The sequence below is a fragment of the Poecilia mexicana genome, unplaced genomic scaffold, assembly GCF_051168715.1.
Source record: "Poecilia mexicana isolate PSO_F unplaced genomic scaffold, ASM5116871v1 scaffold_6, whole genome shotgun sequence".
Taxonomy (NCBI): Eukaryota; Metazoa; Chordata; class Actinopteri; order Cyprinodontiformes; family Poeciliidae; genus Poecilia; species Poecilia mexicana.
The window spans coordinates 10,087,542-10,111,316 of NW_028263375.1; the positions used below are offsets into that span (position 1 = coordinate 10,087,542).

General features: G+C 40.3%; 3 protein-coding genes across 4 annotated transcripts; 1 reads left to right on the forward strand and 2 right to left on the reverse strand.

Moving 5' to 3' along the window:
- Nucleotides 1–2,702: 2,702 nt before the first annotated feature.
- On the reverse strand, nucleotides 2,703–5,164 carry spi1a (Spi-1 proto-oncogene a). Of its 2 annotated transcripts, none has more exons than XM_015011092.2 (5): nucleotides 4,959–5,164; nucleotides 4,576–4,666; nucleotides 4,318–4,502; nucleotides 3,685–3,814; nucleotides 2,703–3,590 (listed from the first exon to the last, which is right to left on the reverse strand). In XM_015011092.2, the coding sequence occupies exons 1-5, from the start codon at nucleotides 4,983–4,985 to the stop codon at nucleotides 3,280–3,282; spliced, it is 744 nt and encodes a 247-aa protein (XP_014866578.1). In that variant the 5' UTR covers nucleotides 4,986–5,164; the 3' UTR covers nucleotides 2,703–3,279. The 2 variants fall into 2 exon arrangements, with proteins under 2 accessions (XP_014866578.1, XP_014866577.1); XM_015011091.2 differs by having other exon boundaries at nucleotides 3,685–3,847; nucleotides 4,959–5,163.
- Nucleotides 5,165–7,078: 1,914 nt separating this feature from the next.
- tmem276a (transmembrane protein 276a) lies at nucleotides 7,079–10,664 on the forward strand. The gene is made up of 4 exons (XM_015011115.2): nucleotides 7,079–8,326; nucleotides 8,781–8,894; nucleotides 9,022–9,159; nucleotides 9,829–10,664. The coding sequence occupies exons 1-4, from the start codon at nucleotides 7,939–7,941 to the stop codon at nucleotides 10,074–10,076; spliced, it is 888 nt and encodes a 295-aa protein (XP_014866601.1). The 5' UTR covers nucleotides 7,079–7,938; the 3' UTR covers nucleotides 10,077–10,664.
- Nucleotides 10,665–14,339: 3,675 nt separating this feature from the next.
- fibina (fin bud initiation factor a) lies at nucleotides 14,340–15,326 on the reverse strand. Its single transcript, XM_015011113.2, has one exon. It carries the CDS (start codon nucleotides 15,305–15,307, stop codon nucleotides 14,681–14,683), a length of 627 nt encoding a protein of 208 aa, XP_014866599.1. The 5' UTR covers nucleotides 15,308–15,326; the 3' UTR covers nucleotides 14,340–14,680.
- Nucleotides 15,327–23,775: the final 8,449 nt, after the last annotated feature.

Here is a 23,775-nt window from a genome sequence, read left to right on the forward strand (position 1 = left end):
CAGAGCTAGACGAACAGATCCGAATTTTGCCGAAGGCTGATGACGTAGGCGGCCACGATGCCAAGGGGAAACAAACAACCCTGAACTCAAATAGCAGACAAAGAAACTAGAGCAGATGAAGCTTTAAAACTGGCTTAGTTACCACCAGAATATGGGAATAAATTGAAAGAAGACAGGAAAAAACAAGCAGTAAAAATCTTGAAACCTATAATGAAAATGTTGCAGTGAAAAGTAAAATCTTCAGAGGTGAGTGGGAATGAAATGATATTTGTCATTAAACCCAACCCTACCCGTGACTACAGTTTATGAGCTCTAGTGCAAAACCTAATTCTGGTCAAACTTAGACTGGATCACACCGAACAAATGTTCCTAAAACATATCATGAGTTAATGAAACTTTTAATTCTTTGTGTTAAACCACAAAGAAGGAACCACATCAGTGCTTTTTCATGTGTAGAAACTGGTCAAATCAGATCAGACCAATTTAGAAAAGATTAATTAAATGCAGTTAATGATCTGTAACTCTTTGGTTTCTGGTAAAAAAAAAAAAAGCTAAGCCAACAAATGAAACAGCCTGTTTAGGATTCAGATGATAAAGAATGTTTTAAAAAATATTTGTTTTTGCTTTTTTCATTCTTAATGGTTTATCATCATCAAACATATTCTAATATCAGCAAAGAAAGTCATTTAAATTTTAATATTGAAACAGTGATATTTAAAATGATCAATTTGCCTTAAGCGTCAAAAATATTGTCTAAAATTCAGCTTGTGATTTGTAAAAAGCCTTTCAGGTATCAAACTTTTATTGTAAGATTTTTAGGCTTTCCAAACCCAGGTCTAGATTGCTTAATGCCCTGCTACCACAATAGTTGGACAAATGAAACCTGGGCTTATTTATTCTACACAAACTTATTTAGCTACAACTTTCAATGTTTATTTATTTACATTTTTAGCTTTCACGTTTTTTGTTTTTGTGTGTAGAAATTATTCTGGATTATGAATAATCTAGTCTAACATTTTCTTTTTGCTACACTCCCTTTATCTGAAATCATGGTTAATCCATCCATTTGCAACAAACAGGGCTAACAACCAGGATTCAGACCCAGGACCTTCTGTTTTTTACCAAATACTGATGAAAGTTGTGGCACTGGTATATATTAATACTAATACTTCACATAGATAAATGTTTATGTCTTTGCTTGATAAAATATTTAATTTAAGTTCTAGCTGACTTTCTTTCCATGCAGGCTGGCTGCCAGTTTGTGCCTGTGGTATTATTCATATGAAGGATTCTCCCTGTGTGTGACTGGTGGTTTTATTTCCCCAGGTGTTCACCGAGTCCAGCAGGTGTAGAGATGAAGTCTGTGGTGTATTGAATATATTCTCTGAGGTACAGACTCGCTCTACATGCCTCTACAATCTGCTTGCAGCTGCAGTTCTGCTCCAGAACTCCTGTGTTTCATGGCTGCACAGTCTATTACTGAATTTTCTGTTTCAGTGATGCTTTAAATTGGCTACAGAGTACTTTAGCTTCTCACATCTGCTGGTGTGCGTGCGTGTGTGTGTGTGTGTGTGTGTGTGTGCGTGCGTGTGTGTGTGTGTGTGTGTGTGTGTGTGTGCGTGTGTGTGTGTGTGTGTGTGTGTGTGTGCGTGCGTGTGTGTGTGTGTGTGTGTGTGTGTGTGTGTGTGTGTGTGTGTGTGTGTGTGTGTGTGCGCGTATTTGTGTGTCTCGCTAAAGTATTCATAGCCAGTGAACTTTTCCATCTTTTGACACAATACAACCACAAACTTCTATGTATTTTATAAGGATTTTATGTGGTAGACTAAAGCAAAGCAACATGTATCTGTGAAACAGAAGGGAAGTTATATTTGATTTTTAAAATTCAATTTGCATTTGCATTCAACACCTTTTACTTTGACACCAGAAGTCACCTAATTAGTAAATAGACTCTGCCTCAATGTAATCTAGGGGTAATTTCAGTGGATAGACTAGTTGTCTTGCAATTGGAAGATTGCAGGTTTGATTCTAACTTCAGCATGGATGTAGATGTGGGCTATGCACTTAACCCCAAGTAGCTTATAAATGTGCTCACATTTGTAGTTTAAAGTCATTTTAGTGGTCAGTTTGGCTGAAAAAGCATGTCAATGCATTCCATTTACCACTGAATCAAAACGCAACATAAATCCAGCTGTTCTGTGGAGGCCAGAGAGGTTTGTTAATGAACAACCAGCAAGTTGTGGAGAAGTTTAAAGCAGGGTTAGGCTATAAAGCAACCCCAGGTCTGAACATGCCCTAGAGCAATGTTCAATTCACCATCAAGAGAGAGAGAGTATATGTCTGTCTATATACTCTGTCAGGCCAGGCAAGGGTAGCATTAAATCAGAGAAGCAGCAAAGAGCCCCATAGAAGAAGACAGGGCTCTTTTTAAGTTTCATGCTGCTTGAAGCAGTAGGGAACTTGAAAAGGTAGCCAAAGATTCACTCTCCAGCAAGGCAGCAACCCTAACGGTACAACCAGATACACAATGGAGTGGCTCAATGCAATGTGTTAAAGTACAGACCAAACTACAACTTAAAATCTGAGGCAGTTGCTCTGCTTCCAATCGGATCAAACTCAAGCCATTAGGAGAAATTCATGCTAAATTTTAGTCTCTAAAATGCTACAAACATACCCTCAAAGAAGGGATAAATACAAATACAAGCCACACTTATTGGATATTTATTTCCTTCTTGTTTACAATTTTTGAGTAACTTCATGCTGTCCTAGTCCTTAAATTCCAAAATAATAAATTGGAGTTTGTGGCTGTAACATGACAAAGAGTGAAAGACTTCAAGTTGTATGCATAATTTTTTGCAGGGCACTCTAGTATCTATGCATTTAAATCTTTCGGTACTTTTTCTTTTTATATAACAAACAAAACAGGGTTTTGATACCAAGTTCTGACAATCAAACGTTTCTGAGCCACTTCCAGTCAAACATGTACATTAACATATTTTGGATTAAGTTATCTCTGTATATGTCATGAGGACACAGATTAATATTTATTTACACATTTAAACAGCTACATTGTGTTTTTTACAAAAAAAATTCTTGTACAAAAAAAACACTTTTAGAGGAAAATGAAATGGTGTATGTGGATGTTAAATGCCAAAAGCGTCATTCCAAATAAATAAAAAAAATTGTCAGAAAGACAAATAAAACCTGCAAATCCGCAAGTTAAACATCATTTTGGGAAATTTAGTGATCCGATGATTGTAACAAACAGCCTTTGTTTCCTCCTCAGTGATGATAATGACGTAAATAGAGGCTTTTGAGCACCTCCTCGCTGAACTGGTAGGTGAGCTTCTTCTTCACTTTTTTAATCTCTCCTGTTTTGCCATAGTTCCTCAAGGCTCTGGCCATTTTTTGGTAGGTCATTTTTTTGCGGTTTCCCTTCTGGACGCCCCAGTGAGTCGCCAGAGCCTCTTTGTGTTTGGTGGAAAACTGGAAGATGCCCTTGTCCTGGTCCACCCACCAGATGCTGTCGCTCATGTCGCCCTTTCTGAGCAGGTCCAGGAGGAACTGGTACAGGCGGATTTTCTTCTTGTTGCCTGAAATGGGAAATCACATTTTTGTTTTTTAAAGATTTCAGTAAAGGGGGAAAAAATGAGATCATTATTATGTCATACATTTACACATTTGTACCTGGGTCTTTCCTGAATGAGCAGTTGTAATCTTCATACTCATCCTCCCCCTCTGACACTTGCAGCGGGGGACTGACGGCTCTCTGGTCCTCCTCTGAGTAGTAGCGTCGAGGTGAGGCCAGCGGTGGGTACTGGTAGCACAGGGATGGGGTGTAATATGGGATCTTTAGGGGAAATTTAAAGCATTTCAGAAAGCCACTTTTTGAAAGAAGGTTTTGCAATCACGCAATGTCTGATTTTTTTTTTTTTTGCTTAAACACAGCTATTGTCCTAAAAGAGGAAGTTGCTCTGCCAAAATAGATTCCAGTGCTCAGCAACAACACGTGGTGTGGATGACATTTCAGTGAAAATGTCCCAGGCTTTCCACAACATGGAGGGTGGTTGTTGAAATCACAGTCAAGAGTCATTATTGTTTTTATGAAAATAGCTTTGGATTATTTTGGTTTTTATTTGTAGCTAATTCTAAAGAAAGCATGGATTCTAAAACCAGAGCAACAGCTGGCATAAGGTGTTTCGGTCAGTTAATAAACAATAACTACTGTGAGATATGAACACTTTCAAAACATAAGAAACACCATACACTTTCTGGCTGTTAATTCTTGTGTCAAGCGTACGTTTGCACAGACAAACTCACCTGTGATGACAGGGTGAGCGGAGCCAGTGGCGTCTCCAGGTGAAGGTGCAGAGACTCGTTGCTGAGGGGGAACGGCTGGATGAGCTGCTGAGGAGACACGGCCTGCAGCTCCGTCAGGTGATTCACGGGGGAACCCTCAAAGTCCGGCGGCTGGACCCGGTCAGAGTGGAAAGGCCATCTGTGGTCTGGCAAGTGAGGGATGTTAGAGCTGTGTGATGAGTTACCATCTTTTTAAAGCAGTAAATCCCATATTCTTACCTTCGTAAATCTCCCCCACGTTCAGGTAGGGGTACAGGTCAACCGGCGGTCGATAAGTCTCCGGCTCATGTGGAATAGCATCCTCGGATGCCTATTGGAGATTTAAAAAAATATATGTTTTCCAATCAAAAAGATATTACTGCTTAGACAATTTAAAAACAACCTCTCAACATATTTGGATTAAACATGGCTAAATTATAAACATAAGTCCCAGTAAAGCGCACGCAAAGATAAAAAAATCATGTTTTCTAATCAGTATCTTTAACTTTGTCTCCTAAACCCATAAAACAATCAGTGAAATCCCTCCAGCCTCCCTCTCTCATCTGACCAAACACTCATCTCTCCATTCAACTGAAATAAAGCTATAAAACAGAAGCACTTACAGACGTTATGACAAAGCCATCCATCATGTAAACAAGGCAGCATGAGAGTCTTGACTTTTACAGCTTGTGATAAAAGTTATGTTTTTCCTATTGCTACACTGAGAAACACGCAATGTCGGCTTCAGCAGGCAAAAATGGGAACTGAAAGTGAGAAATCAGCTAAGCTGGACCCTATGCAGGCGACATTCATAACACCCAATTGTCAAACTCATATGATCACCTAGTTCCTGATGGCCACTGATTGGTTTTAAATGCATTTCCTGCAGTTTTTTTTTTAAAGTTCAGACATACAGCAAACCAGAGAGAAACCTGCTCACTGTTTGACTGGGTGCATTAAAATGTACATTTGTTATCATACATTTAAGAAAATGAATTTGCAACTCTTTCTGAGTTGTAGATCTACTTGTGCTGTGATGTGATTACATTTTAATAAAACATAACTTTTTCAAACAGGCTTTATAAGTGAGCAGGAAAGCAGTTTTCCTCTCTAAATCTGCTACATGAAATGAGCTGATCAGTTGATCTCTCACACAGAGATTTAATGCCAGTCACACCTCAGTATGATTAATTCATGTTGGAGTTTTTTTTTTGTAATTATTATTTTAAGCATACTGCTCTCAGGAGCTGAAACCAAAAGCGAAGTTTGGATCCTCGCTTGTTCCCCTTTTAGTTTGGCATTCTGGTTTCAATAGAGGAAGTTCTGACCATGAGAATGAAACCAGTGAAAACATGACTGAAATGGTCTGAGGCTCCGTGTTCCTTTGAGTCCCTTTTCCAAGCAAGCTGGGGGGTTGAGGGGGGGCCGCTAACATGCAAATAAAAAGAGGAACTATTTATATGCAGTAAAAAAATATGAGTGGTGTCATTTTAATCGTAAACTGAGTAGCATAGGTGCTGTATCTATTACATGTATAATCGTTTTTAGGGGAATAAAAAAAAGAAAATGACACAGGCTTTGTGATGTTAGAAAAGAAGTTTTTCTTCAGGTCAGGTGAACTGATTACCTGAAAACTGTAACGTTTTTTTAATGCAAAACAAGAATCCCAGAGAGGCTGAGTCGAATCAGATGTAAAAACCGGGAGGCGTTTTCCTCATTCGAGGGGCTGCATGAGACAATCGATCCGGGTTTTCATTTATAATAATTTTGGAATCCTATTATTTGAGCTATACAAGATAATTTGTTAACATAACATATGTTTGATGACATTTATAACTAGCATTTATTCAAAAGAAACATGATTCATGCAAGTTAAAAATTTGACCAGATGTCTAAAAACAAGTACCGACATCTTTTCTGGTTAGTATGGGAGAAAATGAAAAACAAAAAAAACAAAACAGTTTTTCTTGTCTTGTTATTTTTGCTAATTCTACCATCTTCCAGATAAAATAGGTAGCATCGTTTATGTTTGGACACTGTTCAAACACTCAGCAACGGCTTGCTTTACATGCATTCATATCAGTGATTTGAACAGATGTAAAGGTAACATAGAAGCAGGATTTTGACAAAATTCTGTCACAACTCTGCATATATATATATATATATATATTTTTTTTTTTTTTTTAATATTGACATATTTTCAAATATTTTAAAAATATTTTAAAAATAAAACTAAATGACCGTTAAGAATGGGAAAAACATCGATTTTAAAAAAAATGTTGCTTCACCTGTGAAAATGTCTAAAATAGTAAAAATGCAAATCAGCAACCCACTTTGAGTGGGGAATATATCCGTAACAATCAGCAATATTAATCATCTTCAGTAATTTATCAGCTTTCTTATCAAAACTGCATAAAGGAGACACAACCGGAAACTTTGAGTAAAATCTGGGTTTTGATTGGATCATAAAGGAATACCTCCTAACTTATCTTTCTTATTGCCACCAGGCCAGATTTGTAGATCGTACTAATACTGGAGCTGTCGACACATTTCCCAGCTCCAGAGTTGAATCTGTCAGTACAGACAGACAGCCATGTCTTGACAGTTGTGCATCTGCCACTCTTTCTATTTTTTAAAGGAACAGTACTCCATGAGAAGCTTAAATGGTTTTATGTTGTTTTATAACTTCCTCACAACTTTCCCGATCTGCTTGCTGTTTGTTCGCTGTTGTTCTCCAGCAAGACTGAGGGTCTCAAAGCATAGCTGTGTTTATACTGAGACTTAGATGAAAGCAGTTGGTTATAATTCTGTCTAGTGTGGAAAAAATCTAAAGGCAGGTATTGGGATACTTTTGCATTTATGGTCATACATTAAATATCACCAACGCCACCCTCTGGTTTTAAATGCTTAACGGTGTTTCTCACCTGATCTACAGAAAGACCCACACAGTTACTTGTACAGCTGTGCTGGAATGGAAATTTACCAGAAGCAATCTTGGATGTGATGAAACCGTTTCCTGTACATTACACAAAGGAAGCAAGGCCAGTGTGCGGGGGCTTAATATGGTCTGCCTTTCGGTGTTTTACTACTTGAGACCGCAGCGGCTGTTTTTATTCAGGAGACGGTCCATTAAAGGGAGGAGGCAGGATGCATCCTCTTGAGTGGCTCTGGCAGGCTCTGGAGATCTCTTCCTACACATGATGGTCCTCGGTGCAGTAAGTGCAGCTCTGGGGCGACTGTTTCCAAATACTCGCTCTGTCTCCATCTGCTGGAAAGAGCTGCTGGACGCGACCAGTATCCGGGATACACCGAGTTCAGATGCATAAAGGAGACACTACCAAAACAGCGGATCCAGGCCCCAGTGTTTTTTTCTTTTTCATTTTTTTAAAATCTTCCTCCATAAATATTTGGTTCATTTAGGTGGTCGAAATTTAGGAGAAATGAGGGCTTGTGTGCTGCATCCACCTTTCGGATTTGGAGATATCGCCGAATTTGCTCCACACCGCAGCCAGTGAAAGCAGCAGCATCCAGGAGCCAGAGTTGCCCCATCCACCACCACCCCGTGAAACCGTCACGGCGCCGAGGCCAGAAGCGCATGGAAACATGGCTGCTATGAGGACTTTAACCGTGGCGGGGCTGTTTTTGGCGTTCTGCGCGCTGGGGCTGATAGCCGTGGCGATAAGCACCGACAACTGGTACGAGACGGACGCCAGGCGGCACCGGGAGCGCTGCAAGAATTACTCCAACAAAAGAAACGACCCGGGCTACATCTACATCTCCAACAACAACCTCCCGCTCCGCATGCTGCCGAGGGAGAAACACGCAGAGAGGAAGGGCGACATTCTGCTGCGGGCCAAGAGGCACTTCTTGCCTCCCGCCTCGGCCATGGAGTCTCTCTGCAGTCGGCACTTCAACTCCACCATCACCGGGCTGTGGAGAAAGTGCCACCGGGAAGGATTCGACCTGGAGACGGAGGATTTGATCTTTAAAGGTCTGAATGTTTATTTGGTGTTTAATGGTGTTGAATTAATCGTTTGGGTTGTGTGAATGAGCGGCGCTGCGCTGTGTACTTTCGCTATCCAAGGTGCTGATGCTGCGCACAGACCCTCAAGGCCTCTACGCAGCAACATGGAGTACAGTTACAATGCCATCGACGAGCTTTGTGTTTTCTTTCTTTCTTTTTTTCCCCCTCCAAGCGCGAAAGGGTGAGCTGTAGTAACAGGAGCTGGGAGATGCGTGCGGAAAAGCTTACTGTACAACAGAGTGGGTGGATAGAAGGGTGGGTGGTGGTGGAAGAGATGGGAAGGATGGGGGAGGGTGGCGGGTTGGTAGCTGTTTTGTGGCGAAGGAAAGAAGGGGGTGGCAGCAGAGAGCCGTGTGATATCCTTCCCATCTGATCTGAGCGCTAATGCGAGACGTCCTCTTTGTGTTGTTTACATCCTCAGGATTGGTTCCGCGCTGCACACCCATAAAATACTACTACTCTTCTGCAGCGCTGCCCAGAAACCTGCCAATAAATCTGACGAAGACTATCAGGCAGGATGAGTGGCACGCACTCCGTGAGTAGACACCACATTTTATTTATTTATTTTTGTTTTATTAGTCTGATTACGTGTAAATAAAAAAGGATGGACAGCTTTTAAAAACAAAACAAACAATAAAACCCTGTGCTGTGCGTTTCTTCAGACCTCCAGAGGATGACTGCCAGTTTCATCGGCATGGCCATATCCATCATCCTGTTCGGCTGGATCATAGGCGTGCTGGGCTGCTGTCAGGAGCATGATCTGATGCAGTACGTGGCTGGACTCCTCTTCCTCATGGGAGGTAAGATAAGTCCTGCCTTAGCTCACCACACAGGGGCAGTGTGGTCTCTCTGAGGGTGCTTTTAAATGTCTCATCCGCTGCACTGGCCTCGTTGCCCATTAGAAACGATGCGTCCGCGAATCCACCATATTGTTAGTGGCAAGTTCGTCTTGAAAAGGCAGGTTTACGAAGAAAACCCCCCCAAAAGTTAAATTCATTTTGATAAATATGTTTCATTTACAGTAATAAATGTTCATCTATATGATAGGAGTCATTAAGATACAAATGGATAACTGTAAATCAATGTATAATGGAACAACCACTGTGAATCAATAAAATACAATTAAAGTGCCTTTATCTTAATTTGTAATTTGTTACAAAGGAGTAACGCAGGAAACTGAAATAGTTCCCTCAAAATTTAAGACAGCTAGCTATCTTAAAACCTTAAAAGACATATTGAGAGCGGTGATTGAAAAGAACTTGTAAAAGTAGCTGGTTTGGTCATTTTAAACCCTCGAAGGTTATCAGTGTTGAGCCTTAAACCTAAAAAAGCTTCACAGTATCACAACCCAGCCACATAGCTCAACCCTAAAACTCGGCAACAGAACCACTCATGCCCTATCTTCTCTTCTATACTGCGAAACTGTTTTGTCATCATGTCTGACTTGTTTTGTTTTTCCCCTCCATCAGGGACATGCTGCATAATCTCCCTCTGCACATGCGTGGCTGGGATCAACTTTGAACTGTCCCGCTATCCCCGCTACATGTTTGGTATACCAGAGGATATCAGCCACGGTTACGGCTGGTCCATGTTTTGCGCTTGGGGTGGACTGGGCCTCACATTGCTGGCAGGCTTCCTGTGCACGCTGGCTCCTTCCCTCTACCCCCCGCACACCCCTGTGGCTCACAAGCCCAGACAGGAGAACGGCTGCGTGTGACGGGCCGTGACCACCCAAACAGACGCCTGTCTCATCCTGAAACAGTTTCTGAGCCTCGCTCCGCAGACAGTTTCATCCCGGGTCACTGAGCGCCTTCAGACAGAGAAAAAGTACAGGCTCCCAGACAGACAGAAATGATAAAGAGGTGACATTTGCCTGAAGCTTAGTTCCTCTGGTGCTTTTTTCCGAACGAACTCTTATGTGTCATTGCTTGCTCTCCAGGAGGGGGACATCATCATTTCTTCCTATAAATTCTGCTAGATTGAGAAGAAGAGAAACAGAAAAAGAAAAACTGGCAGAAGCTCAATAGCAGAACTTTGAAACAAACTGTATTGAAGAGAAAATTATTGATGTGCATCATCACATTTCACAGGGCAACTGTGTATCATTATGTACCCATTCAAAACTATAAATATGTACATGTACTTTTTGAACTGTAAGTATGCAGATGCATTTGTGTTTATTCAAGGAAAAATATGAGCATTAAGACCAAACGGTGTTTGAGGGAAATGTTTTGTTTGTTCTCGAGGTCTTACCTTCATCAAGATATTTTTTGAAAAAATAAAACAGCCATTTAAAACTAATAAACTGATATATAAATGTTTTTGTAGATGCCGTTTAAACTGACGTGGGCTCACTGGTGTCTCAGCAGGCAGAGAAACAGCAGCTTGGATTCCTCTTAACTCGTAACTGCTTACATGTGCAAATCCAAACAGCCAGAACACGACACGAGTCAGAAACCTAAACTGAATTATGAACTTTTCCCAAATCGGACAGAAACAAGTAGTGAAGCCATTTTCAGCTGTCAGTTAGAGGTAAATAAACTACGTATAATACGATTAAAGCCAGTTGTATTCATCAGACTCTCTTCTATCTTAAATCACAAAGAAATTAAAACCAGTATTTTTAAAACAATTGCTTTACTCATATGTGTCTCCCCTGATTCATTTTGCAGTGTAAAAATGTAATGAAATGTTATAACTTTGAGGGTTTTTTGTGTAAAAAGTATATCATATTACAAAGAAAACTGTATGTGGGTTAAATGTAGCAGTGCAGTACCGACAGGGCTGACAAGATCAGTAACTTCATAAAGTCCAGAACCACTAAAAATTGTTCCTCTGTCAACATGTAGAGGGCGCCTCAGGTTTTCATGGTTCACTGCCTACAGAACAAAACAAACAAAATAAGTCATTAATTACGATTTTTAAAAAAAAATAAATCAGGAAAAACGCAATTCATAATTTTTATTTGTCTCATTTTTGACTCCATTTATCCATAAATTCATCCGTCCATCACATAGTTTTACAAAACTTTACAGTACTTTTTATGGAAATATAATGTTTTTAGGAACAGCCAGGATATAATGTATTTCTGTCTCAAAATGAATTGTCTTAAAGTTAAACTGGACTTTAGTTCAGTTACTGTATATAAATGTGGAAACTTCAGGAACTAACACAAAAAATATCTAATTACATACTGTACCTTTATTTGCTTTTGCCATTAAGTTTAAATGTGACATTTACATTTTCAAGAGTCGGTGTTTACTTTTCCTTGTTTTCAAAGGTATTTCTTTTATTAATTAACATTAATCACCCAAGATGATGTTTAAAAATTGGATCACTTGCACTTTCATTATTACACGTGCTGGTAAATGAAACATGTGGTCACAGCTTACTCTGCTGTGTTGAAACAGCAAGGCTGCTAACCCACAATATATTCAGCAATTATTCCTGACAGAAACACAAGTTCTCTTGAAGGTTTTATTTCTCAGTGCAGAGAGGAAGGGGTCAAAGTTTTCTCAGGTCAACTCGGTGCTACATTCCTGACCTTTCCTTGTTTGTCCTGAAAATGTGTTTTACTGGGAAAACAGTCTGCTCCCTTTAAACACACCCTGCTGCTTTGCGCCTCCACACAAAAGCCGACTAAATCCACAAAAGGAAAACGTGCCTTTGAGTCAAAAAAGAAAAAGAAACAAAACAAAAAAAACTAGACATTTAAGAACAGCTGCAACCCGCTATACCTTAATCTTACTCTGTGGAAAATGTACCCTTATTTTTCAGTCGAATCTTCTGAGCCCTGTGCGGTGCCTCTGGAAATTAAGAGCAGTGCAGACATATAGGGTTTCTGTACACACAAAGCTCCTGCAGTTCAGTTTTTTTGTTTTTTTTGACGATGCCGGTTAGCCATGTGCTGAGCTACAGAGGGCTGTCTTAGAAAGGGGGTCCCTCAGGGGAAGCTGGACTGTGAGGAAAACCAGACAGAGGAAATCACACCCAATGGCAGCCCATCTGTCCGCCCTCAAATCTGCAGAAAGCATTGCTGGTAAAGAGAGGGAGCACGCTTCTGGCAGCTCGTTTGTGGGCTTTTTGTTGTTGTTGTTGTTGTTTTTTGCAGATGCTGGGTGGAGTGGGTGAATTTTATACAGTAATTAAACAATCCACAGATTACAGAAGGCTCTGAAAAGCTGAAGGTTTGGGGATCACAGACGCAAACAGACTGTAAACTGTTTTCTTTTTTCCATTTCTAGGACAGACAGTATGTCTAAAATAAGAACTTATTTTCCAGCTGAAAACAACAACAGGAGCAAACTGGATTTTGTTCATTGTTCTACTTACAGCAAACTGGCCTTATCTGGAAGTGTTCAGAAGTTTACCACAGTAATATTTCACATGAATCATGAACTGCATCTGACAGATAAACGAGCAGACAATAGTGACAGTGGCTGCTTTGGAGCAAACATGTTTCAAACTCCGGCGGATCACTTCCAGATGGTTTGCAGGAGGCAGCGACAGACTTTAGACGCCCATTAACCAGGTCCAATTTGAAGGGACAGCCGAGTCTGCCACTCGCGTGGTGCCAGGAATAACTCTAGTGACATAATGAACGGAAAGCGAACAGGACAGTTTATGCAAAATTCACAGTTCAAAGAAAAAAGGCGATTTACAGCAGAAAGCCTGAGAGCTAAGGAAAGGCATGAAAAAATAATCATGACATGCAGACCGAAACGCAGATGGATGCAGGGCCGGCGAGAGGTTGCATGAGGCCCCAGAAATGTGTCTGGGACACCCACACACAGCTTTAGTCCATCAGTGTAATAGTTATGCACTCTGTAGAGTTGGGAAGACCAGTGTTTGTTTCCATTAAAACCACAGAGAAACAAAAAAAATGCTGTTACTTATTGATCTGTAAACAAAAAGCGTGTGAATGGAAAGTGACACCAACTCTAAAATAAGCAGTGGAGATGGTTAAACTAGCTTCATGATGAGATTCTGTTAACATTACCGCTTAAACTATGAAGATTTTCTTGCATCTAAGTGCATCTAAGCAAAGTGGAATACTATCAAATTATAGCATTTATTTTTCCTAATTATGTCTTACAACTCATGAAAACCAAAAATTCATTTTCTTAGAAAATGTAGCTTTTACTTAAAATAAAACAAAAATTGTTTGTTGCACAAATGTTGTTGTGGCTTACTTGGTCATGGAGGAGAATGCTGAGTTGACAGTTAAGCAGACAGTCATTCACACACACAAGAGAAGAATGATGGAAAGTTTAGTGGAATAAAAAAGTGTGCGCAAGCCAAAGTGAGAGTTGGAGCTTCTATGAAGGACGTGGGCTACACCTGCTGCATTCATTAGTGAATAAAGTCACTAACTAACATGAGAAGTGTCTGAAGCTGGGAGAAAAAGCACCGGACTGCTGCTCAGAGGTCCAGTTAACGCTTTCCAGATGAAAGTGATTTCTAGGTCAGAGTCTGGAGCATGAGTAGAGAGGGATGGAATCCAAGATGCTTGAAGTTTCCATAATGAGTGAGGATTTAGGGAACCGTGTCATCTTCTGGTGTTGATGACGTCACTCATCCAGACGACCACGGTCTGGACATCAGGTTGTTGTAGAGAATTTCAGGTTTCAATGGCAATAACACCACTGTGAAGGACTGATCAACTAACTGACCTGACAGTAATCCAACCACAGAGAATCTAAGGACAATAAGAGAAAGGTGAGACAGCATCGACACTGCACATACAATGTGGCTGCTTTTAAAGCAAACTTTTAACTTTTAAGCATTATATGGATGTAATTTTCAGACCTTTCGGTTTTTTATTGTTTTTTATCAACAAAAAAATATATTTATATAAGATTCACTGCTTGAATTACTGTAATTATATTTTTTGCAAAACTTCCCGTAAATTCAAGTTCTGTAAAATGTACTCTAACTCCGGCCTGCTTTTCAACCTGACCGCAACAAAAGGGGGAATTCATTGTTATGAAATATATATTTATTCAATGAACTATCAACAACGTTCAAATAATACAGACTGACATCTGAGAACATTAAGTTTAATCATTCTGACCGAACAAACCCCGTCTAGTAGTGGTGGCACAGCCATAATTCATCCACTCGTTGCTTTTTTCCCACTCCTGTCTTACAGGAATGTGTTGATATTTTTGTTCCAGCTCCCCGCATAGCTCCGCGGAACGAGAACACCCAAAAGGTCAGGGTGAAATACTTCAGAGGCATATTCACAAACCACAGTACACTTTAAAGTTGCTTGATGAACTGGGTGGCTCTTTTATATTACTCACTGTCTCCCAAACACATTCATGAGCCCACATTGAGGAACTCGGTCTTCAGGCGGCTCAGTCTGGTGCCATGGCTGCGGATGATGAGAGACAGCAGCTCATGTCTGTCTCTGAGTCCCTGAGAGATGTCGGTGGTTTCCCTCAGAGCGCCTCTGATGTCGCTCACTTGCTTCACCACGTAGCCGTTCAGCTGCTCTTCCTCCCTCAGCTCAGTCTCTTGACTTTGCTTGAACTTCACCTCCAGCTCCACCAGCGACTTGTCCACGCTGGAGAAGGCCTCGCCGATCTGGGAGATCTCCTTCAGGAGGAACTTCCCGTAGCTGTCCTCTCCGTCCAGGTCGTGCGCCACGGCGCGGCCGATGCCCTCCAGCAGCCGCGCCGCGTCCTCCGCCTGCAGCTTGGTGATGATGAAGTCGTCGCGCACCGCGGCGTCGCTCTCTTCCGCGGCCGCGCACGGAACCACGTCGGAGAACTTGAACAGCATCTGGCAGTGCTCCGGGTCGACCGTCTCCTCATAATCCCCGTCCGGGACGAAGAAGTGATGGAAGGTGCCGTTGGAGATCTCCGGCTGGAGGGGCCCCTCGTAGACCGCCGAGGACAGGGGCCACGATGCGAGCAGGACGAGCAGCAGCGGGACGGGATCCATCCTGCACCTTCCGTCTCTGTTCGGCGAGCTGCATCTGGACGGGCAGCCGGATCCGGAGCACAGTTTTCATCCCGACTCAAGTTACACAGTCAGTCCCACTTCACAGGAAAGAGACAGACTGCCTCTTTCAGTGAGAGGGGCCCCGGTGGCCCCGGTGGCCCCGGTGGCCCCGGTGGCCTCTAATTCACGCACACGCATATTTTCCTTTTAATGTCTCATATATCAGAACAGAGACTTCTTCTCCGTTTGTTTTTCTCAAACATTTTATGGAAGTACATAGACAGACTGACAATCTGTCCAGCTTGTATCCTACCTCTAACCCAGCGATGGACTGAGGTGGACAACTCTACTCTAGTACTTGAGTAAAAGTATTGATATGGTCAAATCTTACTCAGCTACAAGTCAAAAGTTTACTCTAATCAAACTTTTAAAAATACTAAAATACTCAAAAGTGCATTCATTTAGAAATACTCAAGTATTCAACGGTTCAAATTATATTTTCTAATATTAATACATTGCTGTGTTGTTTTCTGAGTGCTTCTACAGAACGCTGTAACTTCCTGAAACCACCAGATGATGTTTCGACAAAAAGAATACAACTGTGCAGACTTCAGGATAAAAACTGCAGCAAAAAGCCATTTTTATCTTTTCTTTTTATTCAAAATGTCCCCCTCTCGCCCCCATCCCAGGTGTGAGCGGCGACTGCGAGGAGCACAGCGTGTGGCTAATTGCATTTCAGGAAAGAAAACAGCAACAGCGGACTAAAGCTACGCTGAGCAAAAAGGAACAAGTAACGACAGGCTTCCTGGAAGCGTAGTGGAGTTGACAGTACTATATTTGTTTTTGAAATGGAGTGGAGTGAAAGTTGTAAGATTCCCCCAAATAAATACTCAAGTAAAGTAAAGATACTCAAAAAAATGTACTTAAGTGCAGTCTTCAAGTAAATGTACTGTCCACCACTGCTACTGGAGGCAGATACCAGCTCCCATGCAATCCTTCACATACAAGAGGTTATAATCAATGGATTAAGAGAAATACAGTATTTTGTTAAAGTATGATGTTGTTAAAAAGTTTTTACTCCCCCCCCCAAGATTATTTTGTGCTTTTTTTTGCCACACTCGATGCACTGATCCACTTTTTTCACTTTGGATACCGATGCAGATATCTGAGGTTTAGAATCGGCCAATACCGATCCGATCCGATATAAAACCAGCGATGACCAGAACTTAAATGACTTAAACTGTTTCCTTTTTGAAAACACAGACATAAATGAACTGAATTATAAATTTATTTGACAACTCTGCACCAGTGTGATTAATGAAATTGAATACAAATATATGGTAATCAACATTGTTCCATACAGTGTTCATTCCTTTGTGTTGAGATTCTTTGCTCTTATTGTGTTTTCTGAGTGTTACTGTGTTTTGGTGTTACTGTTTAGATTTTGATTAGTGACATCCTCTCCATCTGTATTTAAGTGTTTTATTTATGTGTTCAGGTTCTTTCCCAGTTTCACCAGTTTGTCAAACCTTGTCCTTTATCCACTTTCCCACTTCGAAAGCCAGTTAGTTTAATTTCCTCCTTTCCATCCTGTTTTATTTTCTGCAGTCCTCCGGGCTCTTTGTCCTTTTCTTCTGTCATCATTATTTTGCTGTTCTGGTCTTAAACTCTCCAGTTCTTCACGTGTCTGTTTCATGTCTTTTCTAAGTCTTATTATAAGTGGATTTTAACCCTCTTCAAGTAACTTTAATATTCCTTTCTGCATTTATTTCCAGCTTCTCCATCACAAAATCTGACATTACTAGATGTTTTTTGTTAGATTTTCTCCATAAATAGATGAAATCCTCATTTGAAAATGTGATAAAAAGCAAAACAACAAAGAAAAACCGAAGAGCACATACATCTCTGATTAAGGAAGCAACTGGCTACAGACGACTTTTATGAGTGTGGTGTACATAAAAAGTGCAACTGTTCAGTGACACATAAAGGAGTTAAACAAGGAGGTTTTCACCATTGTGTCAATTTGAATAAAACACACTATTTAAGTATCTGGGAAGCCAAGATACCTGGAGGACACAGGATTCACAGTTTCCAAAAACAAGACCAATTGTCAACAATTAGGCTTCAGAGTGGTTTTCCATTTTGTCACTGTGGATCTTAACTGAGCTATAATCATGCAGAGACAGAATTCATTCTGGGAAAATCTTTATGCTTTCCTCTCTTTCTGTGGTTTGAACTGAATGTGCATTTGCAGATGACAAGCAATGTTTCCTGAAATGGAAATATACCAAATATTTCCACTGCAGAACGGTGTTTGTTTGCAACGCGGAGCAGCCTGAAGTACTTAAGATCAACTCACTACTGGGTCGGAGCATTGTTGCTACAAAGATTTATCTGTATTCTTTAAAGCTGTCTTTCAATTACTCTTTATTAACATTTAAAAACATGATTCATTGTCATAAATCGCCACACAGACTTTGATAAACATATTTGTTTTCACCACTTTGAAAGTATTCCTGGGATTTTTCTTTACAAATTAATCTGTTGCCAAACAACCTTTAAGTTATACAAAATATTTTTGCGGTTTTACATCGAAACGCAGCATTTTTAGACTATTGGTGGGTAGATATTAGAAAAATAAGATCCTTATAAAATAAAAAGGATTTCATACTTGCCTTTTTAGTTAAGGTCACCAGTGTTTACTTTAAATTGTACCAAAGATTCCAGCTTTTTAAAGCTACGTTGCACTTATTTCAATGGGGTTTGCTTCATCTGCATCAGAATATCTGTAATATAATCATTGTAATATCATAACAACTCAGTGTTTACTTGTCTGAAACCCACCAGAAGGGCTGATTTAGAAAATGAAGATGTTTTATTGTTTATTCAGAGTGTACTCAGGACGTCTTCAGGTGGTTTTATTGTTACGCACAGAGAGAGCGCTCTCTGCCCCCCGCCTCCTCCACTGAACATCCTGTGTCGGACAATCAGGCCGTCACAGGGTGGTCTCAGTTAGGGCTCTCAGCTTGTCGGCACCATGCAGAAGAAATGGAAACACATGGGGAGCTGTAAACACGGGTCCACTTCCTGTGTTTAATACATCCATCCTCAGAACATACAATATCTGGCACGTCGTAGTTATTATGCAACACCATATGGAGGGTTTAAAAACACAGTCTTCTATAAGACAATACACAACGGGGCCAGGATAAAGAGAGTAAGATTGAAAAATGTGCAACAGAGCTGCCAGCTGCATCGTATTCTGCTCTCCGTTATCAGCTGAGAACAGAAAGCGGGTCGGAGCAGCAGGATGAAAGCAGACCTGGAGGCTTTAACAGGAGCAAAGAATCAGCAGCGGCTCAAGGAAAACTGAAAGGTTCAGGAGGCTGCATGGCGAAACTTTGAAACTAGCATCACGAAGACTAGTTGGCTGTTATGAGTGGTTTATAAAGACTGACGGCTGCGTCAGAACAGGACTGTTGAAACTAGAGTTGCCTTCTGTTTCTTGTCCCTGAAAGCTGAAATTTTGGAAAACGCGGTGGTGAGGACAGGACCCAGGTTGTAGTGAGAAACGATGCTTTTAATGAGAATCACAAAAGGGAACAGAAATCCAGGCAGCACAGGTGAACAATGAGGCTGGGAACTCAGACACACTGAAACTAAACCGGACAGCGAGACACAACTGATGACTCACGACAAGGATCAGCGAACACAGGTGGGATTAAATACACAGGGAGGGGAAACGAGAGGCAGCTGGGATCTATCAGCAACAACACAGGGACTAAATTAACACAAAAATCCATATCCTCACAATTTCTCCTCTTTTCTCCCCTCAATATTCAAGACTGAAAAATAAAACAAACATTTACTAAAGCAGTAATGATGTAAAAAGTTTAAATAGTTATAATTAGTAATCTATCTTCTAGCTCACATGTGTCAAACTCAAGGCCCGCGGGCCACATGTGGCCTGCCATGTCATTTTATGTCATTTCATTTTGAACTGTTGATTTTATTTTTGTACCATTTTTTAATGGTTCAAAAATACATTTTACACTTTTATTTTAAGGTGTTGATTTTGTTTTTGAACCATTTTTAAAGTGTTGATTTTATTTTTGAACCTTTATTTATTTTGAAGTGTTGATTTTATTTTTGGACCCTTATTTATTTTGAAGTGTTGATTTTGAACCCTTATTTATTTTGAAGTGTTGGTTTTATTTTTGAAGTGTTGATTGTTTGAAAGACCTCAGACATGAATTGCCCCATATGGGGTTTGAACCGATGACCTCAGCATTACCAGCACGGTGCTCTAACCTGCTGAGCTAACCTACCTTATGAATTTAAGAAGAACTTACATGATCTTACCAGAATGAAGATTTGATAAACGTGCTTATATTCTAATGTTTTTCAAAACAACATACATAATATTTTATTTTCCAGAGATTTTGTATTTTGAAGTGTTAATTGTATTTTTGAACCATTTTTAATTTTCAAGTGTTGATTGTATTTCAGAGATGTTTTTTATATTAATGTGATAATTTTATTTTTGAACCATCTTTTATTTGTAAGTATTGATTTTATTTTTTAGCCATTTAGCCAAGTCTCTGTAGAACCATTTCTCTCTGCTAATGACATCTTCAATACAATTTTTTGATCCCAGGCTTAGTTTATGGACTGTAATGTGAAATTAGGCACAATTATAAGTCTGACAGTTTGTTCACCAAGTTACTGTCCTCTCTGAGAGGATCTGTAAGTATTTGACATTGTTCCATGCCAATGGTTGACATTAGTCTCTAACAAAACGTGGATCATCTACCAGGAACACTTAAAAGAGCATGAGTTTCTGTAGTGTAGTGGTTATCATGTTTGCTTTACATGCAAAAGGTCTCTGGTTCAGAAACAGATTTAGTTTTTTTTCTATTCATCACAGGTGTTTACTAAAGGTCAACAAGGGCTCTGTGGTGTCATGGTCTGTACTCTGAATCCAGGCATCTGAGTGCAAGCCTCAGTTGAAATTTTCATGTTGCATCTCATATCATCAACTTTGGAACCTCAAACTGAAACAAAGCAGACAAGTTCAGTTCCTGTAGTGTAGTGGTTATCATGTTTGCTTTACACGCAAAAGGTCTCTGGTTCGAAACCAGACAGAAACAGTTTTTGTAGGTTATGCATCTCTTGGGGTGCAGTGAGACGACAAGAGCCTTCCTCTTTCGTGATGGTTCATTTGCCAATCGACTTCAATGTAGGCTTCTTTGAAATCGAAGCTCATTATAAGCCTCTACAGAACTGAATGAGGGAAGTCAACCTTTTGTCTGGGGTGTGTTTTAGCAGGGATGCACTCCTGATTTGTACCGTCAATGTGGCCCGTTGAGGGGGGCCAATATGCTGAAGTGGCCCTCGGTGAAATTGAGTTTGACACCCCTGATCTAGCTGCTGAATTTCGTTTACTCTATTACCTCTGTTAATAGAGTAACCAGTATGTAGTTCAAACATGACCTTGCATTTTACATTAGATAATTTTACATTAACATTTTACTTAAAGCTCAGTAATGGTTCAATATTTTTGTGCTGTGGTTCTCCAATTAGTATCTGAATCCCTGATAAAAATCAACTTAGGATTCCAGTTGTTGGTGTTGTGGATCGATTACTGCCTGTTCTGTGTGTCATATGCACAACTGTATTATAAGTCATAGTAGTTTGTTGATCTTGCATGTCTTACTTTTTCAGAGAGCAGCATTTTGGTCCTGATTTAAAGAAACCCACAAGTTCTGCACATCTTAGCCTTTCAAGCAGTTTTTTTTTCGGAGTTCAGAAGCTAATCGCCTCCTCTTGTTTTTATCTCTGGTTCTCCAAAGACTCAACAAACAGAAAACAGGTAACCTGAGAGAGTCTACACACCGTATTGTAGTTCAAACCTAACCGGCAGCACTGTACTCTCCTTTGACACATTTATTGCCTTGTAAACAATAAAACACTTTTAAAATGTATTCTCTTACAACCAGGAAGTCAGTGTGGTAAAGACTGGTGTGATGTGATCCAGCAGGCTGATATATAAAGTTATGAACCTTAATTGGGTGTTAAAACTTATATCTGAGTCCTTCATGTTTTTGCTCGTTTAGTTGAGTCCTGGTTTTCACATTGCACAGTGACTTCTGTCTTAAGATGGTGGACAATCTGCCCCATCCTCTCATGAATATGTTGGACACAGTGAATAAATTATCATTTAAATGTAAAAAAAAAAAGAAAAAAGAGTGGCCCGAGACTGGAGCCTTGAGGAACGCCTGATGTTTTGCTTTAGTTCAGATTTATAAAATGATAAAGTAGCCCCATTCTTCCAGCGTGGAGTTGCCAGTAATTTTCCTTGGGTAGCAAAAATGCTTTTAAAAAGTAGAGAGAGCTGAGAGAAAACTGCTGCTGGGTGAAAAGTTCACACAACATTTTTTATATCTCTCCTAATATTTTCTCAGAGGCGTTACTCTCAGTGTAAGAGCTGCTCTCTTTGCTGGATCGCTCACTCCGTGTAAACTCTCATGACTGTTTGACACGTTTATCTTCTGTACCACAAAGATTTATGAGGCATGTTCTACATTCGCTCACGAATTGGGTCATTATGACGTCCGTTAAAATACAGTTTAGTCTAAAAACAGAAGGAAATGATGCAAAAATGTTGCAACTGTTCTTCGCTCGAATCAGCACGAGTGATGAATTGTTTTATTTAAAATATTGTTTCTCATCTGACCGCAGCGCTGGATGAGAGCTTCAGTCTGCTAAGGTTTCTCTCTCCCTCCATGAGTCGCACACCTGAACAAATACACAGCTTCACAGGCTAAACACAGATAAACCCAGCCGATCAGCTCGCCAAGGGTGAAGCTGCCTGGAAGCAGAGGCAGCAACACGTGTAACAACAAATATAATTTTAGTGGAGTTGGAAGGGATGCTCTTGTTGCTGTTTCATGTCATCCGTGTGTGTTTCTCTCCGGCTGATCCGAGCGCAGGAGTTTGAGGCGCTGCAGGCTGCAGCGTGGGCGGCTGGAGAGAGGAGCAGCAAACTCACAGCTTTACCGTGAAGTCGTTTCAAGCCAGTGTAGTAGTTTCCACTTAATCCTTCATCTCAGAGTTATTATGTCTACAGGTAAGAGCTGCCTGAACAGGAAGCCAGATGGTGAAACTCAAAGTGAAAAGAATGTCAAAACAGATTAAAAATGAGGCCACTCATAATAAACCCTCCCAGATAAATACCACTAAGAGGAGCAGGGGCGTGCAAGACATTTCCCCCTTTCCTAGTGGGGGAAGACATAAGTCATTTCAATCAGCCATCAGTGAAATCATAATGCTAAAACTCACACAATAACTGCATTGGAACCAGCGGCAAGAAATAAATTAAAACACAAAAATAATTAGCTTTTTCATTCACTTTGAAGGACGGTTGTGTTGGGGGTGGAGCGCAGAGATTCATCGTTTTAACAGTGTCTTTATTATGATAAATAGTTTATTAGTTGCCCACTCATAGTGTGGGTCTCCAAATTGTGTTCAATCACAAATCAAATCTGTTGGGAGAAAACTATAAATTACAACATGTGCAGTAATCTGGTAGAATAGTGTACACACTTGTTGAAGCAGTAAACTCTGTATTTTTGCTAATAAGATAAGATAAGATAAGAGGAAGAAATTAGTCTTAGAAGAGGAGACAAGTCAGGCAAACGGTTTGTAGTAACAGGAAAAAGAAATTAGACAAAGTAGCAACATTTTGAGATTCAATTAATCTCATTTTGTGCTTTCACATCCAAACTAAATGTTCCTGAAGCTGATTTGATGTCATGTATCTGTTTTATGTGCCTCGACATGTTAACTGTGTAACGTTTGTGTTGCGTTTGCTGCTGAATCTTGTTCAGGGCTCCCTGGAAAAAGAGGTTTTCAGTCTCAAAGGGTTTTTATTCTGGTAAAATAAGATCACACAAATGGAGCAAAAGTAATCAAAAGAGTAAAAAGAAAAGCCACTGGCTTCAGGGGGAGGGTGGAGACCCAGTTGATGCTGTCCAGTGTATTAACTCAGGAATTTATGCGTCTGATCTCCTTTTCCCACTTTGGTCCGGGGTTTAAGTCAAAGTATGTAAACAAGGATTCACTGCCATTCTGGTTAACATCTAAAACCGGATATGTTGTGAGAGCAGTCATGAGAAAGAGGCAGGGAGACATACGATGCTCTTTGGAGGGAGACTCGAATCCAAATACAAGTCAGGATGAAGAATATTTGTGTTTGAAAAATGGGCTGCCTGGTTGTTCAGTGGTTAGGACTTTTGCATATGGAGAAAGGAGGTTAGCATTCCTTCCTGGACTGTTTCTGCAATTTAAACAAGTTTGTTAATGCAAAAACAATTCATTAGTTTGATGTGAAGATTAATTCGGACGTTACTGAGGAAGTGAGTTGTTTATATATTGAACAGATTACGAATGAAACAGTCTCAAAGAGA

Coding starts and splice junctions, on each gene's coding strand:
- fibina (XM_015011113.2), bottom strand. CDS start 15,307: ATGGATCCCGTCCCGCTGCTGCTCGTCCTGCTCGCATCGTGGCCCCTG.
- spi1a (XM_015011091.2), bottom strand. CDS start 4,985: ATGATGGATGGCTTTGTCATAACGTCT. Junction 4,503..4,575: donor CGTGGGGGAGATTTACGAAG/GTAAGAATATGG, acceptor CTCACTTGCCAG/ACCACAGATGGCCTTTCCAC. Junction 3,848..4,317: donor CGCTCACCCTGTCATCACAG/GTGAGTTTGTCT, acceptor TTTCCCCTAAAG/ATCCCATATTACACCCCATC.
- tmem276a (XM_015011115.2), top strand. CDS start 7,939: ATGGCTGCTATGAGGACTTTAACCGTGGCGGGGCTGTTTTTGGCGTTC. Junction 8,895..9,021: donor GGATGAGTGGCACGCACTCC/GTGAGTAGACAC, acceptor GCGTTTCTTCAG/ACCTCCAGAGGATGACTGCC. Junction 9,160..9,828: donor ACTCCTCTTCCTCATGGGAG/GTAAGATAAGTC, acceptor CCCCTCCATCAG/GGACATGCTGCATAATCTCC.